Here is a 19,712-nt window from a genome sequence, read left to right as displayed (position 1 = left end):
AGTTCTTTCATGAGAAAGTCTCTCTCAAAGTCAGGCCTGGATTCCATCCTAAAGTGGTTTCAGAGTTCCATCTGTCCCAGTCTATTCATTTACCTGTCTTTTACCCTCCTCCACATCACTCGAAAGAGGAAGAGCAGTTCCACCACCTTGTTCCCAAGAGAGCATTAAGTTTCTATGTTGCTCGCACATACCAGTTTCAGAATTCAGACCAGTTGTTTGTGGCCGATTCCTTGTCTAGAAAAGGTCTTACCATCACTTAGCAAACCCCATCAGGTTGGATTATTTTGTGCATATCCGAGTGTTCCCAATAGGCAGGCAGGTAGCTTTCAGTGGGCATCAGGGCCCACTGAACCAGAGAGGTTTCAGACTCTACAGCCCTCCAGAGAGGGGTTCCTGTTAGGGATATATGCCGGGCAGCCACTTGCTCATCCTTGCATACATTCAAGCACTATGCCTTGATGTTGCATGGTGAGCTGATGCACGGTTTGGTAGGGCGCTTCTTCACAATCTACTTCTGCCCTCCTCCGTTAGTCTAACTGCTTGGGGAGTCTATCAAGAGGAGGAGTCTGGTATGCTGTGATCGTTGGAAGCCCCGGAGGCAGAAATTTGGACATTGGAAGGGAGGGATGGGGACATGGGGGGTGGGCGGGGTGAGGGAGTTATTACTATGTTTTATTAAAGTTTGTCGGATGCATGTAAGGGAAGGGGGAGAGGGGTTGGGTGGGCAGGGGGGCAGGGGGCTGGGTGTTCGGGGTGTTAACATGAAATGCTAATAAAGAGTGTTAAAATAAAGATGAGTCTGTGGGAAAAAAGCAATCGATTGAAGGAGAAATACTCACCGTAATGATCTTTCTATGGATTCTTCTCCCGCAGATTCCTCATCGACCCTCCCATCCATCCACGCTTAGAAAGTTCTGTATATATCGATCCTTAACATTTTATATGTGTGCACTACATACTGGTATGCTTGATACTTATAAGCGCATTAGGATAGTGTTATATGATACAGCTACTTGAGGCTTTGTTTGATTGTAGAGATAAAATGGAAGAGGAAAGCAATCCGGGTGATGCCTGCAATCAGGGGACCTCTTGAAATAAAGTACTTATTTGTAGGGCAGAACAAGCTTTTCAGGGAAGAGACACCAACGAGAAGGGAATGGGTTGTAAAAGTATACATTTAAAACACATTTGTTTTTAAAAGCCGCCCTAATGTATTTTATTTTATCTGTAAGGAAAGGACCACTGCTCAGAAATGGCAATTCCTTTTGTGGCGTGCACTGAATATTTAGTTTAGGATTGATATCATGATTTATAGAGCAATAGTATAATCTATCATACATGAGTGAGGTTTTTACGATAGTGCACACTGAACTGAAGGTGATCACATTAATGGGAGCAAAAAAAATAAAATAAGAGCGAGGTAAAATGATTTGCGCAGCATGACGTAACTTGGTCAACTTTACTTTGTTTCCTTGATTCTATAGCTTCATTTTAAGACAAACCATATCTCCCATCTGATCACTAGATTCACAGCAACATATATTGCTTTTTTGTTGTTGTCTTAAAAGAGCTATTTCAGTTTTATGTGTTTAGTAAAGCTCACTTTCAAAGCACCAAATCACGTGATATATCAAACATCACAATATGATACATCAATGAAAAAAATTAAGTATTTCCTTTGCAGAGCAAAATGTTAGTGCACTGTTCATTGGTGGGAGAAATGTTGACAAATGTAATTATTGAAAGAGCATGTTGCCTATGACCGTAAGCAGGATATTTACCCCCACAAAAGCATCAGCAGCAGGAAAGTTTTCCTCTGCGATAATTTATCACAAAGCCCTTAATCCGAAAATCTCATTAAATGTTAAATATTACATCATGCTGGTAAATTGAAACCTGCATATCCCTAACTAGCCTCACTGCTGAAATCACATACAAGGTGTCAACAAGTAAACGTTTGACCCAAAGATCAAGGTCAATTATGTGCTGAATTGTAGTAACTGCTGCATATTGCGTATTAGATGCAAGCGCTTTCCAAAAGGTTTAGAAGGGAGCGTTTCCTCTCAACATGAGGAATAAATGTCTGTTTATAAAATGAAGCACATTACGTGATTTCTGCTATGCTTGGTATCGCCTAAAGAGTGCCTAGCATATGATGTACTGCGTAAGTGTTCTCATTAACTTGCTCAATTTCATACATAACTGAAAAACAGACAAAAACACAATGCATTAAGAGGCAAATGTACAAGTATCCAACTGCCTTACACTGATGCTTACGGGGAAAGTTCCCAACTGCTCTTGCAGTTCTTCCACTTCTTCAATGAGATCTTGCATACTCTTGTTGCTTTGGTACTGCCATGTGCATTTTTCCATGGTATTCCCAGGATGGCAAGGTAGGACACTGTTAGCAAATTGTCTGCACAGAGGACAAGTGAACTCTCCTTTGTCCACTGAAAACCCTTGAAAAACCTGGTCATTCTGAAACAAAAGGGAAGCAATACTTGTATGGTTATTATAATGCTATTAGTTCCTATGCTTGATATCATTACCAATGTGCAGGAGGCACCATAAACAATGGTGCATTTTGTAAGTGCTTCATTTGACGTAGGTAATTAAAAAAATAACATGGCTAGCAAAACACATGTTCTTAAGTGCTTATGATGGCAAGTACATTTTAAGATCACAAATAATCTTGGATTTACAATCAGATGTCTGCCTTCCTGTAACTCAACCCCTAATTCTCGACCTGAAAGAATGATATCTATGCTCTCAGAACTGAAGCGGCTCCTCTAGAACCTCCATCCTCGCATTCTCACCAATCAAGATCCTTCAGCTTGAAGGGGGCATGGCTGCCGTCTACCAAGATGGCCGCTTAGTTGAGGGGTTCAAGTCAGGTGATAGCTCATCCTTTCCCCTGCTGACTGAAGTAACTCGAAAAGAAACTTCTGAAGGCTTCGGTGCATTGCAACTCTGGGGGCATCCCCGGGTGGGCCCCAGCGAGCTCTGCAGTGCATGAAGGAGGCGTCGTGCGAGCACCAGATGGAACTGCTGCCTTGGAGGGATTTGGGTTGTGACGCAGCTGATGTGCAGGAATAGAGCATTACAGGGGCCTGCGAACGAGGCGAGGAGGTGCAACTACTTGCAGACGACGGAACAGTTGGCCTGGAGTCCGCAAAGTGAGGTTGGAACAGTAAATAACCAGCTTGCTGTAGGTGAAATGGTATAATATATCGCTGTGTTGTCCCACTTTGGCGGCATGGCTCTGCTGTTCTGTGGGAAACATCAGCTGCAGAAATACTTCAAACAGCGGACCAGTGTTGTCTCCCGCGCAGTACTCCACAGAGTAGCATTTAGTTGTTCTGCAAGCGCGCAGCACACTGCTTTGGTGGTGCAGCCTACTTCGATCTATGATGTGAGACTCACCAAGGGCTCCAGGGACACACAATTAGTTTATACTTTCGGAGAGAAAGGGCTTGTAGAAAAGGGGTAATCCTTCGTTCTGAATGGTAAAAGCAGAGGCCTCCCTCATAAAAAGCTTCAATGGACAACTCATTGGATACTGGGGATTATGGAGTATGCATCGTTTAGTGTGCGTTTATATGCCAGCGGAAGCTGAAGTTTGATGTTAGTGCCCAAAATAAGTAACAGGACCGCTTTCCTTGGCCAATACTGTGGAAGAGGTGAATATAACCCGATGAAACGTCTTTAGTTATAGGGTGTTCTGAACGTTCTTGAGCTCCCTCCCTACACTGAAACACCCCTGTAAGATCTCCATGGGGGTCAATAGGATAGCACATGTTTGGTAGGTTGGGGAATAAACAGTGGAGGGGTGAGACCCACACAACGATTACTGGGATTTGAGGGGCCCTCTTGGAATTGTGATCTCCCCATGAACACTGGCTTCATGTGATATTGAGGCCAGCTTCAAGGGTCTGCAGTTCATAAGAAGAGTCTGGGTAACGAGAATGAATGCACTGCCTCACCTGTGAACAACCCATACAGAAACTACTTGTGAGCTGCCTCTAGATCTAGAAGAGGCCTTGCATATGTTACAAGGTCCTGGCACAGTGGAATGGAGACGTCTGGCGCAGTGGCAGTTGATGGGTTCTTCCATCTCTCGAGAGAGGACTTGCTCACATGTCCAACATCGCTTAAGGAGGGTATCAGGCATAAAATATAATACAATTTTTTTTTAAAAAATCAAAGCCCGCACCCAAAGTAGCATTGCAGCGCTGGGAGAAATTAAGTGAGACCGTGGGGAAACAGGTCAGAGTGGAGGAAAATGAGAGAGCCATTAAAGAACGCAGGAAGGTCTACAAAAGAGAAATGCTAGCCTTTCTGAGAAGCAAGAGGCTTGAAACTTGGTGAGGACTAGATTAGAAATTTTGGAAAATCGCCAAAGGTGGGAAAATGCATGCATGAAATGATTTGAAGAGAGAAGAAGAAGGAGATAACATTAATGCCTGGGTTCCGCAACTCCCATCACATATCACTATGGCATTGGCGGCTGAAGAAATTGGGCTGGAGAGAGTTCAAAAAGTTGACCATGTCACGGACAAGCGGTTCTGCCAACAGACATATTGATGAAGTTTCAGGCAGATGTCACTAAGGAGAACATTTTCAAAAAGGCGAGAGAGCAGAATAAGATCGCTTTCCAAGGCCAAACCTTCTATATTAAACCAGGTTTGTAATGGACAAACCTGCAGAAAAGGCTAGCTTTTTTGAACAATCACTAGTAAATTGAGATTGTAAAACATGAAATATAGATGGGGGGGTTCCCCTTTGGCTTAGTCTTCACATGGCAGGACAAAGCTCGGAAGACCGGAAAAAACAGCACATATTTTGACATAAGAGGCCTCCATTGTTGAACCACTGAGTCAGCTGCATCTAGAGGGAGAAACGTAAGTTGAAGGTTGTGAGCTGAAGAGTGCCTGGATAGTCATGCATCTAACTAATGTGGGAGCAGTGGTGGGGCGTGGCCTGGTGGCCATGTGAGCAGACGTGCTTGTGGTGAAGCTCCCGATGATCCGTCATTAATCCTGTGAAAAAAGTGCAGATGCACGAGCCCTTCAAAGAATATTAAACCAGGCGCAGGTGTATGAAAACACAGGGCACTGAAGCAGATGGACTGGAGCACTCATGCTGCGAGGACTCGGCAGATAAGAGGGAGCGAAGTTCCCGAGAATGGAGCCCCGCGAAGGCAAGATGGTGGAGGCCCCGGGTGGCTGGGAAACAAAGGAATCTGTGTGCGGACCTGCGACTGTAACCAGGGCATGAGCCAGCGTGGAGCGGGCCGTGTGCGGAGAGGGAGATCCGGTGGAGTAACACGGACGAGAGGATTGTGCCCCCAATAGCCACTTCACAGACGAAATGAACAGACGGATAGGCAGCCGGCGCTAGGACCGCGCATGTGGCGAGGCAGGAGCAGCTGAATCTCTTCGGCCGGGCGGTGGCAGTGCCCGGGCATTTTAGGGCTGGAAGAACATACCAATAGATCCCAGCCCGACAGTGACTGGCCTGGGGAGCCGGCGACAGTGGTGCCGACCGGCTGTTGCACATGCGGCACCCGGGAGGCACCGTGTATGTGTGCACACGGGCTCCGAGTCCGCGCTGGAAAGTGGGCATAGACAGCGGACCCGCACGGCTCGCACGTTGAGGCGGCCCAGGCATCCTGCATCTGCGGAAGACGGTGCCGCGACCTCACCTATAGATGATCGCTGAGGGCTGCGACAGCTGCAGTCAGCTGGGGAGTGCCCAGCAGACAAAACTAAATGCTGGCAGACTGGTCCCCTGCGGGGCGTGCTAGAGGAGGCAGATCAGGCACCTAGAGGGCAGGGGGAGAACCCGGAGCCGGTCACATCCCATTGCGGACCTCCCCCCCCCGCAGAGCCAACTTTATGGGCTGGACTCAAGCACTCCCTTACCTGGCGGGGGACAAGGCGAAGACAACGCATGGGAATTGGAAACGTGGCTCCCGAGCTCAGAACGGAGTTCGGGAAGAAGGAACCGCCAGGAGCGAACACGCTGGGTCCCACAGTACGCCCTGACAGAGCGGAGCAGGGCATGCAACGCTAGACGGATGACACTCACAACGAAAGGGGTGGGGTGGGGTGTCAAAATGGATGGTGATTCCCATCAATAGTGCCTGAACATACAACTGCCCAGCTGTTCAGTTGAGGAGAAGGTTGCTGACCGTAACACGAAGTTGGGTACACACGTGGATGAGCACCTTGGTGGCACACACATGAGAGGAACGGGCAGATACATGACGGACGCCAGTACCCCCGTGCGAACATACAATAGGAAGCAACTCGGGGGCTCTGATCCTCAAGTCGAAAGCAGGAGGAGACAATCATTGTAGCGTGGCACCTTCGGGCGCAGTCATAAGTGCGCCCACTGATACAACTGTGTTGGCCATTGCGAGTGTCCCGGTGTTGCCCAAACAGCAGAGAAGGGATAACAAGGGCCAGCCTGCAATAGCCTGAGGAAACCCTCCTGGGTGTGCATAGCTATACGCACTGAATGACGGTGACCTGGACGCTCTACACAGAACCCTGATGACATTCTGCGCGGCAGCGGAGTACCTCCGAGCGCAATCGCGTGTGCGCTAAATAATACAGAGGTGCTGCCCAGCACATGTGTCCCGGTACTGCCCAGATAACAGGGCAGGAGGGGGTGAATGGACTTGCTGATCGCTGTTGATTTTCTGGGGCATGCCACGGAGGAGGCTGTCAGACCTTTTGAGGTGCTGAGGCCCCCATGTTTGGGTAAGGCCTTTGACATTGGAACGGAGTGTGCGCCCCCCTCCCCCTATTTGTGGAGCATAAGAGGTGGGCGGACCCACAACATACGGCTGCTGCGTCATGTCTAATAAGCCTCTAAGACAAAAGGTGAAGCAACCTACGCTGGATGAATTTGCCAGAACACCACCGGGCCCGGAAAGTGCCAGGAGCAAAGACAAGCCCCCCGCAGGTGGCCTGGCCGCCGCGGGTACAAATCAAGAGGTTCTGGCTGCAATTGCGGACTTGAAAGCAGACTTGAAAGCGGCCTGGGAGGCCAAGCTCAAAATAGTTGTGGCTGAATTGAAAACAGTGTTGGACCTTAAGGTCGGTGAAGTGCAGGAGGAGGTGAATCTACTCCGACAGGATGTAAGGTCCCTGTCGGAGCGCACAGAGAGCCTGGAGAAAGAAGGGAGTTTGAACACAGCGGACTGCGCCTCACACAAGTCGGAACTGCATGCCCTGGTGCAAAGAGTGGGCAACCTGGAGAGTAGAGCGGAGGAAGCGGAAGGACGCGCCCGCATCTGCATTGTGGGTATACCGGAGGGAACAGAGGGCCACAACCCCACGGAGTTTGTCGAAAACATGTTGCTACAAGAGATAACCGGAGGAGTTCTGTCTCAAGGATTTGCTGTGGAACGAGCGCACAGGGCCCTGACGAGGAGGCCGCCGCCAGGCAATCCGCCTAGGCCAGTTATCGCAAAGATCCTTAACTATCGGGACCGGGAAAAGATTCTGGAACACTTTCGCAAAGGTGGAACAATCAAGCGAGGGGAGGCACACATAAAAGCCTACTCGGACTATACCCTGATGGTGCAGCGGAGCCGAATGAACTTCGGGGCTGTTAAGAGGAGACTGAGGGAGGCGGGCCAGAAATACATGCTACTTTACCCGGCGAAATTGAAGGTTTTTCATAAAAACAGAACTTTATTTTTCGACACTCAGGAGGATGCCATGGGATGGCTTGATACGCAGGGTTGCCCCCAGGAGCCTGACATCCAGACGGAAGAAAGAGGCGGACGAGATAAGTAAAGTGTAATGGGAGCACAGAGAGATGGTGCGGCTTCAGACTATGGGACTTGATTATAGTCATTGATGGGGCCTGTTCGTAGACGGGACCAGAGTAGAATAGATAATGTATTGTGTGCACTGTGACTGTTGCTTTATTAGGGAGCCTTGCAGGGCTAGTCCTCACACCCCCATTTAGTATTAATAGTTAAGTGGCCATTAGGGCGACTTCACCCTATTGAGCTCTGAGCGTACCAGACAGGGCTAGATGTGGGGGTGCCTTAAATCCAGGGATGGAGCTGGGCAACAGTTGGGGAGGGAGTTGTTGGGGAAGGGATGGGCGGGGGGAGGGAGGTGGGGAGTTTGATGTGTATATAGTTTTGGGGAGTATGAGTTTAAACACGAGCCTACAGGGAACAGCCCTAGAATCGTATATGTATTGCGCAGGCGGATGGGGTTGGCCGAGAGGGAGGGAGATGGGTACTGACGAGCCATGGGGGATCTTAGAATAGTGACGTGGAATGTCAGGGGACACAATAGTTATCTAAAAAGAAATAAGGTCAGGCTCTATTTGAAAAGACAAAAGATAGATATTGCATTGTTACAAGAGACGCATTTGACACGGGAAAAACTGGAGCTGGTGGGGAGAAAGTGGAAAGGTACTGTAGTGGGGTCTTCGTATTCGGCCTATGCTAGGGGTGTGCTGGTCTGGGTGGCGCCGCAGGTCCCGTTCCAACTGATACAGGAAACAGTGGAAACTGAGGGGCGTTTGGTCATAGTGAGAGAGTTGGTAGAGAATAAAGAGGTGTGCATTGTAAACACGTATGCCCCTAATCAAAACACGGCGGAGTACTTCCGGACTATGTGCACCAACCTGAGCTTGTGCGTGGGGAGCGCGGTGATCTGGGGAGGGGATTTCAATTGTGTGTTAAACCCCGAAGTAGACAGGTCGGATGACAAGATGGTCAGGCTGGCCCCAGCAGCTAGGGCATTGCAGTCGTTGCTAGACGACTTTGGATTGGTAGATATGTGGAGAACGAAGCATCCTAATGAAAGGCAATATTCACATTACTCGGCCCCACAACAGCTGCACACTAGACTTGATTATGTCTTTGCCACATCAGATGTAATGATAGAGATCGTTCACATAGAATATAAAGCGAGGGTCCTGTCGGATCACTCGCCCCTGGTTCTGGGGTGGCAATACTGCCACCCTAGGGCACAGATTCCAATGTGGCGCCTCCGTGCGGAGGCGCTTAAAGATCCGGTTTTTCGGGAGGATATAAGAGATGAGATCATTAGCTATTTTGAGGTGAACACAGGCAGCGTTGACTCGGCGGGGACACTGTGGGAGGCCTTCAAGGTGGTGATGCGGGGTGTGGCCATCGCTAAATCGAAAGGCCTGCAGGATGGGGTCCTGGCTGATTTACTAAGGGTGGAAGGGGAATTAGAAAGAACTAAAAAGTGAAAGCATAGACACCGAGCTGGTGCTTAAACTACAGCAACAGTGCACGGAATACAGGGAAAGGCTCTGTAACCTTAATTACAAAACGTACGTGGAGAGACAACATTCGGGTGGAGATAAAACGGGCTGTCTCTTGGCGTGGCTATATAAGAGTGAAACCCCTAGGCCCCCGATTAGGACAATAACCAGAGAAGATGGGCAGGTGGCAGACACCCAAGAGGGAGTCAACAGGGAATTTGCGGATTATTATAGAGAACTATATGAGGATAGAGGACGAGGCACCCGGGATGAGATGCTAGAAACTCTACAAGACATGGGATTGCCCAAGATAAGCGCAGAAGAAAGAACTAGATGCACCAATTACTTTGGAGGAGTTGGAGGAGGTTGTTAGACAGCTACCTACTAGTAAGACCATGGGAGCGGATGGATTACCTAGTGAATTTTATAAAGCATATGGGGCGGAAGTGCTCGCCCCAATGTTGGAAATGCTCAATGAGGCATTTGAAGTGGGACGGTTGCCGGAGTCGCTCAGAGAAGCGATCATAATACCGCTCCCTAAACCTAATAAACCTGGGCATAGCTGCGGATCGTGCAGGCCGTTGTCGATGCTGAACCAGGACAGCAAGATATTAACGGCTGTCCTGGCGAATAGACTGCGGAGAGTAATTAGCAAGTTAATACACCCGGACCAAACGGGCTATGTCCCGGACAGGAATATTACTCACAACCACAGGCGACTCCATCGGGTGATCGAATGGGGCTGTGACAATGAAGGAGAGATGGCAATCGTGTCTTTGGACGCGGTAAAAGCTTTCGACTCGGTCAGATGGTCGTGGCTGCTGGTGGCCTTGGGAGATTATGGAATGGGGCCGGGATACATTAGGTGGGCGGAGATGCTATATAGTGCGCCACTAGCCAGGGTGCGAACAGGAACAGTGATATCTGAGAGATGGCAACTTAGCAGAGGCACTAGACAGGGGTGCCCTTGGTCCCCGATGTTGTACATCCTGGCTCTGGAGCCCCTGGCACTATACCTGAGGCAACAATACGATGTGATAGGTATTGAGGTTGGGGGGGAACGGCACCTGATATCCCTATATGCGGATGATTTGTTGTTATACTTGAGATACCCCGAAGAAAATCTTCAGTGTATTCTGGAGGTGATGGAAAGGTATGCGAGGTTGTCCGGTATAGCGGTGAATCCCCAGAAATCTAGCATTTTCCTGCCGGGCAGTTACAAGGGGATCCCTGTAGAAAGGTTGCCGGTGTTGCAGGTGCCGTGGAATGTGAGCTCCTTCCGTTACCTTGGAATAGATGTGTGCCATACGGCGGAGGAGAAACACAGGTGTAATACCGAGATGGCCGTTGGGAAAATCCGCAAATGTTTGAGGTTTTGGGATAAATTGCCCTTAGCAATGATGGGGCGGGGAGCGATGCTTAAGATGGTGGTTCTACCCAGGCTCCTACATTATTTTAGCAATATCCCGCATATGATTCCCAAGAGGTTTTTTGTTCAACTAAATGGTATGTGTAGAGACTTTCTGTGGCATGGTATCCGGAATAGAGTGGCGCTCTGGAAGTTGCAGAACTTTCACGAAAAAGGGGGTGTCAAGCTACCTAATTTTGACGCCTATTATATAGCGAGTCAATTACAGTTTGTGGCCAAATGGCTTTCCGATGAAGCGACCCCTGAATTTAGATTGTTTGGGCAGGACTGTGCCCCGTTTTACCTGAAAGAAATTATCTGGTTGCCTGAGTCAGAAATAAAGGAGTGCCCGGCGATAATGAGGCTTGGGTGGAAAATGTGGCGACGAATATGTATAATGATGGGGGACCCGCTCCCGTGTTCCCCGCAGGTACCTCTGGTTGCTTTGGCGGGGGGAGATGAGCAACTGAGGGTGATTATCAGAACCTATTGGGAGTCGGTTGGGCTAGTAACGTTGGGAGACATATGGCAGGAGGGGACCATCAGAGAGTTTGAGGGACTTGGAGAGGAGGCAGGACTACATGGGTGTCAGTATGTTGCGTATCACAGGTTGGTGCGGAAGATTCGGATAACGTGGCCTGAGACAGTGCTGGCGGAGGAACCGGACGCCATTATGGGGGTGATATATGACACAGCTGAAGGGGGGCATGAGATCTCTAGATTGTATGAGATGGTAATGGCTAAAGTTGGAAAGGAATTGACGCATTTGAGATTGGATTGGGAAACAGAGGTGGGAGCCCAAATGGAGGATGGGATGTGGGAGCGGGTATCTAGGAATGCCAGATTGCAGCAAATACAGCTGTACGTAACGCATAGAGCGTATATGACCCCGCTGAGGATATCTAAATTCAGGAAAGCTGGGAGACAGGCGTGCCCTAAGTGCGATGAGAATGCTGATATGACACACGTGTTTTGGTCATGCCCAGTGATCGAGTGTTTCTGGAGAGAAGTCGCACAAAAGCTGGAAGGGAAAGGGGTCACGCTCGCTGTACACACGGCCTGGGCCTGCCTGTTGGGAGGGTTTCCTAGGCCACGAAAACTGAAGCATGTTGGGAAACTGAAAGACTTGGCTTACGTGCTTGCAAAGCGAAGGATAGCTATGGGTTGGAAAAAGTGTCATAAGCCACGGGTGGAGGTGTGGTTGAAAGAATTACAGAAATGGTTGGAGGCTGAAACGGTGGTATGGCAGGAGGCAAGTAGCATGTCTTGGGAGGAAGAAGTGGGTACCCTGATGGCATGGAAAGCATTGATATCTGGACTATTTGGAACAATGCTAGATCCAGAGGAATCTGATGAAAATGACGCCCTGCCGTGTGTAACAGATACTGAGTGTGAAGGATAAACAGGCTCGTGAAGGGGGTGGGAACAGGGGGGCAGTGAACAAAGACTATTGATGTTAATGTAATGATTATGGATTGCACTGCGTGTTTGGTTTGTATTGTTGGTTGTATTGAAAAAATAATAAAAATTATTTTAAAAAAAAAACTAATGTGGGAGCAGCTGATTTCTTCTGCTATGACAATGAGATGCTCCCAAGTAGCCTTGAACATTTAGAGGATTGGAAGGTTATCACTGTGAATTTTGAAAATGGGTCCTTGAGGGGCATATTCCAAGAATACTTAGCTGATTATGCCAGTTAAAGTTCTTAACATGTTTTCGCTCTTTCACTCGTACCTGAACAAACTGGATGCCCATGATTATTTCGATTCCAAAAAAATGAATTAGAAATTTTCAAAATAGCAATCATGTGAACCTGCTCCCCCTCCACCCTCTCACTTGCCTTTTGCCGCCAACCCCCTGACCCCCCCCCCCCCCCCATCTCCCTGCAACGTCAATTCCCTTCACTTACGTGAATGGGAACCGGCACTTCGACCACTGGAATAAGGATACTGAAAGTCTATTCTCTATGCATTTTCGGGGGCAGTGATTTTTCTCTTTTGAAGAGAACAAAAGTGGGGGTGGCTATCCTTTTTGCATTTACCTTTCATCTCTGATAACAGTTTCTGATAGAGAAGACTGCTACATTGTCTTGAATTGGAAACTTGATGGAAGTGTTGATCCTTGCCACTGTATTTGGCCTTAATGAGAGGCTAAAATCTTTCCTGAAGGACTTTCTTCTTGGGCTTAAAGACATAGCAACCGCTTCTTTAATTCTGGATGCAGACCTTAATCTGGCAATGGATGGAGCCCTGGATGCCCCCGTCATGAGGATCCACTTGAAGCTCAAAGCCAAGTGCAACTCTTGGTACTACTCTGACCTAGTTACCCTTAAACACAAGTGTAGGGTGGCTGAGAGGAAATGGCGTGCTTCTTGTGCATCCACTGACAAACTGGCCTTCTGCCTGCTCCAACAGCAATGCCGGCTCTCTGACCACACTAAGAAGAGAGCCCTCATCCAAGCCTGCATCTCTGCAGCATCTAACAACTCGGCCGAACTCTTTATAATCTGCAAGGAAGGAACAAGTTACTTACCTGTAACTGTTGTTCTCCAGCATGGGTCTGGCATGGATTCACATGCTCATGAATATTCCCCGTCGTCAGGCTGGGAATCCTCGGTAAAGAAAAAACCAGTATCAGTTTCGTTTCTGATCTGTCTTTCGTAGTAATAACCAATCACTGGTCTCTGCGTCATACTGACCACAGCCAATGACTGCCCTCTACCTAAGCACCGCCTCTGGCAGCCATCTTCAGATTTGGAAGCACGTGAAGTGGCAGTATGACCAAGTGAAGAGCCGCAGAGGGGTAGGCGGGAGGGTTCGCATGTGAATCCATGCCAGACCCATGCTGGAGAACAACAGTTACAGGTAAGTAACTTGTTCCTTCTCCAGCATGGGGTCTGGCATGGATTCACATGCTCATGAATAAAGAATACATAGCAGTACACACATGCACAACCACGGGAGGTGGCAAAGGCTCAACATTAAGCATCACATCAACTCAACATTAAGCATCTTACCTCCTCACCAGGCTCACCTCAGGCGAACAGGTTGCGCAGCACTGCTTGGCCGACCCTGGACTCCTCCCTGGAATCCCGGTCGACGCAGTAGAATTTCGTGAAGGTGTGCGTCGACCTCCACGTAGCAGCCCTGCATATGTCCAGCAGGGGCACACCAGATAGGAACGCCGTGGTAGCTGCGATCGCTCTGGTGGAATGGGCTCTCGGACGGCCAGGCAGCGGTCGGTTTGCCAACCGGTGACAGTACATGATACAGCCGGAGAGCCATCTGGAGATGGAAGCCTTCGAGAGAGCCTTCCCCTGATTGACAGGTCCAAAGTTCACAAAGAGTTGTGACGTCTTCCGAAAACCTTTCGTGCGGTCCACGTAGAACTTCAGCGCTCTAGCTACATCCAGCGAGTGCAAAGTCCTCTCAGCCGGCGACGAAGGCGACGGGAAGAACACAGGTAACACCAAGGGTTCGTTGAGATGAAAGTCCGACGGTACCTTGGGCATGAAGGAGGGGTGCGTCCTGAGCACTACCCTCGTGTCGTGGAAAGTCAAGTACGGGGCCTTGCAGGAAAGGGCCTGGATCTCTCCCACTCGTCGTGCGGAGGTGATGGCCACGAGAAAAGCTGTTTTCCACGATAGAAACTTCAACGGGGCCGAGTGCAGAGGCTCGAACGGAGGTCCCATGAGTTTGGTCAGCACCACGTTGAGCTCCCACGCCGGGGCCGGAGCCTTCACCGGCGGGAACGATCTGAACAGTCCCTTCATGAACTCTTTCACCAGACGATGAGACCACAAGGACGTCCGGCCCGTGGTTCTGGTGTATCGGGAGATCGCAGCAAGATGAATCTTGATGGACGCGTGTGCCAGACCAGCTTTGGCCAGCGTCAGCAGGTACGGCAGCACTTGGGGAGCCGTAATCCGTAGAGGGTTAACCTTCTGTGCGTGGCACCAGACAGAGAACCTCTTCCATTTGTGTCCGTAGCATTTAAGAGTCGAGGACGCCCTGGCCTTTGCAAGAACCTCTCTGCAATCGGCCGGTATGTCGTATCCTCCAAACTCTAGCGCTGCAGGAGCCAGGCCTGCAAGTTCAGCGACTTCGGGTCGTGGTGGAGGATGGCGCCTCCTTCCCTGGAGAGTAGATCCGCGTCCGCCGGCAGCTTGATTGGCGGGGACGCCGACAAGTCCAGAAGGTCCGGGAACCATATCTGCCTCGGCCACGCAGGTGCGACGAGGATCATCCTGCACCGTGACCTCCTGAGCTGGTTGACGAGCCGGATTAGCAGAGGCAAGGGAGGGAACGCGTAGAGGAACAGGCCCTCCCAGGGGAACGAGAAAGCATCGCCCATGCTCCTCGTCTGGGGAAACCTGCTGGCGAACCTCCGGCACTTGGTGTTCGTCGCCGTCGCGAACAGGTCGATCTGGGGTGTGCCCCACCGTCGGAAGAGGCGATCCACCAGATCCTGCCGTAGTTCCCACTCGTGGCACGAGCGCAGCTCCCTGCTGAGTGAGTCGGCGATGGTGTTTTTTATCCCTGCCAGATGAAACGGCACCAGAAGAATCCCTTGGGCGACGGCCCAATGCCACAGGTCCTGCGCCTCCTTGGACAGCGCTGGGGACCTGGTTCCGCCCTGTTTCCTGATGTAAAACATGGTGGTGGTGTTGTCGGTGAAGATCCTCACCACCTTGCCCTTGAGGGACGGAAGGAAGGACCTGAGGGCCCAAAACACTGCACGGAGCTCCAGGACGTTGATATGCAGGGACTTCTCCGTCGGGAGCCAGAGTCCCCTTGCGTGCAGATTTTCGGTGTGCGCTCCCCACCCTTCTAGGGAGGCATCCGTGGTCACAGTCACCTGGTGGGCTGGGGTCTGGAAGTCCATGCCCGCCGTCAGATGCGCGCGGGTGCCCCACCACCGTATCGCTCGTCGGAAACTCTCGTCGAGCTTGATCCTTTCCTCGAAGCTGCCCGTCGTCTGGATCCAGCGCGCATCCAGGAACTCTTGCAACGGGCGCATCCGGAGCCTGCACATGGGAATGAGGTAGATGCAGGAAGACATCATCCCGAGGAGGGACTTGATGGACCTCACCTTGGCCGCGTCGGCCACCAACATCCGTTGCACCTTGCCCAGGATGGTCCTGGTCCTCTCCTCCGACGGGGAGGCCAGAAGGGACACTGTGTCGAGCCTCGCTCCCAGAAACAGTGCGACTTGCGCGGGCACCAGGTGGGATTTGGCGTAGTTCACGGAGAATCCCAGGTCCGTGAGGAGTTGGACGGTCCTTGCCGTGTGGACCACGGCGAGCTCCCTCGTCTTGGCGCGGATGAGCCAGTCGTCCAGGTAGGGGTAGACGTGAATCCCCTCGCGGCGCAGCTGCGCCGCCACCGGTGCGAGGCACTTGGTGAAAACCCTGGGTGCCGACCGCAGTCCGAAGGGAAGGGCTTTGAACTGGTAATGACGCCCTTGGACCACGAATCTGAGGAATTTTCGGTGCCCCTTTAGGATGGGAATGTGGAAGTAGGCATCCTCCAAATCCAACGACGATAGGAAGTCTCCTTCCTCCAGCTGACCCAGGACGTGCTGGAGGGTGACCATCCGGAACTTCTGCGCCTTGATGAACTTGTTCAGGCGTCGCAGGTCCAGGATGGGGCGCCATCCTCCCGTCTTCTTCTTCACGAGGAAGTAACGCGAGTAGACTCCGGAGCCCCGAAGCCTCTTTGGGACGAGTTCGATGGCGCCCTTTCTGAGCATCGCCTTTACCTCCAGGAGAAGTTGAGGGACGTGAAGTTCTTTCCTGGCCACGGGGGGGACGCGCGGGCACCTTCTTTGAAACTCGAGCGCGTGGCCCCGGGCCAGGGCGTCCAGCACCCAACGGTCGGTGGAGATGGACTCCCACACGCTGACGAAGCCCGCCAGCTGCAGTACTCCAAGGGCCCGGGCCGTCTCAGTATCCGCCTTGATGGCCTGAAGGGAATCGTCCACTGTCTTCCCAAACAGGTTGTTCCCGTCGAAGGGCATGTCCAGGACCCTGGTCTGGACGTCCTGCCGAAAGTCCGTAGCCTTGAGCCATCCGCGACGTCGAAGGCAAACGCCGTTGCCCATCTGGCGGAACCCAGTGTCGGCGATGTCCGTCGCCACGGTGATGGCGTGGTCCGAGGCCACCTCACCTTCCTGCAGGATCTCAAGGGCCTCCGCCCTCTTGTCGTCCGGCAGAAAATCCAGCAGGGGAGCTATCTTGTACCAGAGTTCCCTGTCGTAGCGGGCCACGATAGCCAAGGCGTTGGCCGCTTTAATCGTCGTCGCCGCCGACGAGATGACTCTGCGTCCCATGGCATCCAATTTCTTTCCCTCGCCGTCCGGCGGGGAAGTCGACGTGGAGGCCGCACCCCCCCCCGCTTTCTTCCTGGCTGCCGCGGAGACGACGGAGTCCGGGGTAGGCTGCGCCCGGAGGCATAGGGGGGCCGAGTCCGGGACCCGGTACTTTTTCTCGTACCGGTCTCTTTTCGCTGGCGTCGTGGAAGGGTTCTTGAGGAGGGAAAGGCCCTCATCCCAAATGTCGTCCAACAGAGGCACTGCGAGGACCGTCTTCCTCTTGGTCTCGCGCCGTTGGTAAAGGAAGCCTTCCTTTTTCTTCTCCTCAGGGCAGAGTTGGAAAAGCTCGGATGCCCTGGCGATCATTGAGTGGAACGATCCAATCTCGTCGGGCGGAGAAGCCCTGGTGGGAGGCGACGATGGAAAATCCTCGTCGTATGCCTCGTCGTCCGTACCCGTCGCTGCCGTGTCAGTCCCCGTATCATCCCCTCGGGTGGACGGGGAGGAGGGCTGGACGGGGCGCGACGGTTGAAAAGGAGGCGGTGGATGGATCCTTCTTTTCTTGGTAGGGGGAACACCAGAAGGTCCCGGTTCTGGATCCCCCGACGGGAGAGGTTCCTCCGTCGGTAACGGTAGTCTCGTCCTTATCTCGGAGCATAAGGACTGTATAGCCAACAAAATGGCCGCTGAGTTGTCTTGCGGCGCTGGCAGAGGGGAATCCGACAGGCGAGCAGGGGCCCCGTCGGTATCCTCGACGATGTCGTCGTCGTCACCTGCGTCGGGGCCCATTCCGACGGGCTGGTCTTGTTCCACGCCTAGGCCGTGGCTTAAGACCTCGATCAGTTCCTCTTCTGAGGTTGAGGCCGAATCTACGACGACGCCCTGCCCCCCCTTCTTCCCCACGGCGGGTTTCACGGGGGTCCTATCGATGGGCACGAAAGAAGACTCCCTCCGAGGAGGCAGGGAGATTCTGGGCCCCGAGGCCGCCACCACTGGTGCAGCCTCCACAGGCTGGGCCAGGGCCGCCGCGACCGTTTCGATAGAGGGCTTGGTCGAATGGATCAAGGCCTTCACCACCTTAGGTGCGCTCACCGCCTTATCCTTGAGGGAGGGGGCACTGCCACGCTCCTCCTCTGCCTTAGAGCTCGACCGGGGTCTCTCCAGGAGCTTTGCCGGGTGCTCGGCCTTCCTCTTACCCGACCCAGAGCGTTGGCTCGTGGTTGATGGTGCCGGGGAGGGTGCGCCCTGCCTGGCGCCCGTAGAGCCCGACCGTTCGGCGCTCCCGGTGCCAGCGGACTCGCGGTGCTTGGCCTTATGTTGGGCCCCCGTCGCCGGGGCGCCCTCAAAGGTCTTAGAAGACCGCTCAGATTTCTTCTTCTTCTCGCCAGACGGGCTCTTACCCTCCAGCCAGCTGGCGAGACGTTGATGGCGGTCCTTCATGGTCCGTTCCGACATGTTGCCGCAAAATGCACAGTCCTTCTCCACGTGCGTCTTGTCCCCATGAAGGCAGTAAAGGCAGAAAGAGTGTTCGTCCTCCTTGAAGACGTTCTGCAGCTGGCATCCAGGGCAGGCCCTGAACAGCTTTCCGGGCGTCGAGCTTCCCTTCTCCTGGGCCATCTCCGAGACCGGGCCTGAGAAGCTTCTGGAGTCCTCCGAAGTGTAGCTCGACGAAATCTTCACCCTTGAGGGGCACAGATGAATCCGACACGGGTCCCCGTTGATCGGATGTAGGATCGGTGGAGCTTGAGGCTCTTTTGACCGAAAGAATCGAAGTTTTTGTGAAAAAGCGCGAAAAAATAGCACTAACGCTCGAGAGCAATAGCACGAGGATCCCAACACATGAACGTGCGGTAAAAATCTGAAGATGGCTGCCAGTGGCGGTGCTTAGGTAGAGGGCAGTCATTGGCTGTGGTCAGTATGACGCAGAGACCAGTGATTGGTTATTACTACGAAAGACAGATCAGAAACGAAACTGATACTGGTTTTTTCTTTACCGAGGATTCCCAGCCTGACGACGGGGAATATTCATGAGCATGTGAATCCATGCCAGACCCCATGCTGGAGAACTAGCCAATCCTGCTGCTGTCTCTACCTCTCGTGTGGTAACTGGAGGGACAGCCCTAAAACCGGCAGGACTATGGGCTGAAAATAGGTTTGAAACAGGGGGCGAACTGCCGTCAGTATTTAGAATTTTGCAACAATTTACATGCAATGTTGATTCTTAAATCTATAAATATATTTTCTCTTACTGAGCACCTGAGCGAAACATAGACAAACTTATGACTGATTAGTATCGGGACAGCTTTTATTATTTAGCTGCAAGTGTTTTTTTTCATTTTTGATATGTACATCTTAGACATAGGGGGTCATAACAACCCTGGCAGTAGGGGGTTAAAGGGGCCGGTAGAGCTGCCGGCCCCGTTAACACCCTACTGCCTCATTACGAGGTCCGGTCGCGGGTCACGCTAAGGACGCCTGGTAAAACCAGGCGTCCTTAGCGTGTCCTGCGAGCAGACCAGCATGCTAACAACCGGCCCGTCATTAACGGGCCCGTTGTTAGCATGCTCCACATTACCACTGAGCCCTATTGGGGTTCGAATGGGGATGCACAGGGTCTGGGTTCCCTGAATGGGGAAATACCGGGCCCTCCTAGGTCGGAATGGCCCGGTATTTCCCCATTCAGGGAACCCGGTACCCGGTATGGGGGTAGCCATGCCGCTTT

General features: G+C 51.8%; 1 protein-coding gene across 5 annotated transcripts in view; it reads right to left on the bottom strand.

The window, feature by feature from the left end:
* The window catches only part of UBR3 (ubiquitin protein ligase E3 component n-recognin 3), a 2,710,065-nt gene that overhangs the window by 993,926 nt on the left and 1,696,427 nt on the right, over window positions 1–19,712 (bottom strand). For 3 of the 5 annotated variants that reach the window (XM_069616177.1, XM_069616176.1, XM_069616179.1), the window contains one exon: window positions 2,266–2,478. In XM_069616177.1, the coding sequence (XP_069472278.1) occupies window positions 2,266–2,478 (213 nt within the window). The remainder of the gene's footprint in view (window positions 1–2,265; window positions 2,479–19,712) is intronic. The other 2 variants (XM_069616178.1, XM_069616180.1) reach the window with 1 other exon arrangement.

This window comes from Ambystoma mexicanum, chromosome 9 (assembly GCF_040938575.1).
Source record: "Ambystoma mexicanum isolate Mex_15411 chromosome 9, UKY_AmexF1_1, whole genome shotgun sequence".
NCBI lineage: Eukaryota > Metazoa > Chordata > Amphibia > Caudata > Ambystomatidae > Ambystoma > Ambystoma mexicanum.
Note: the sequence above shows the minus strand (reverse complement) of the source record. Positions and strands in the feature narration are given on the sequence as shown.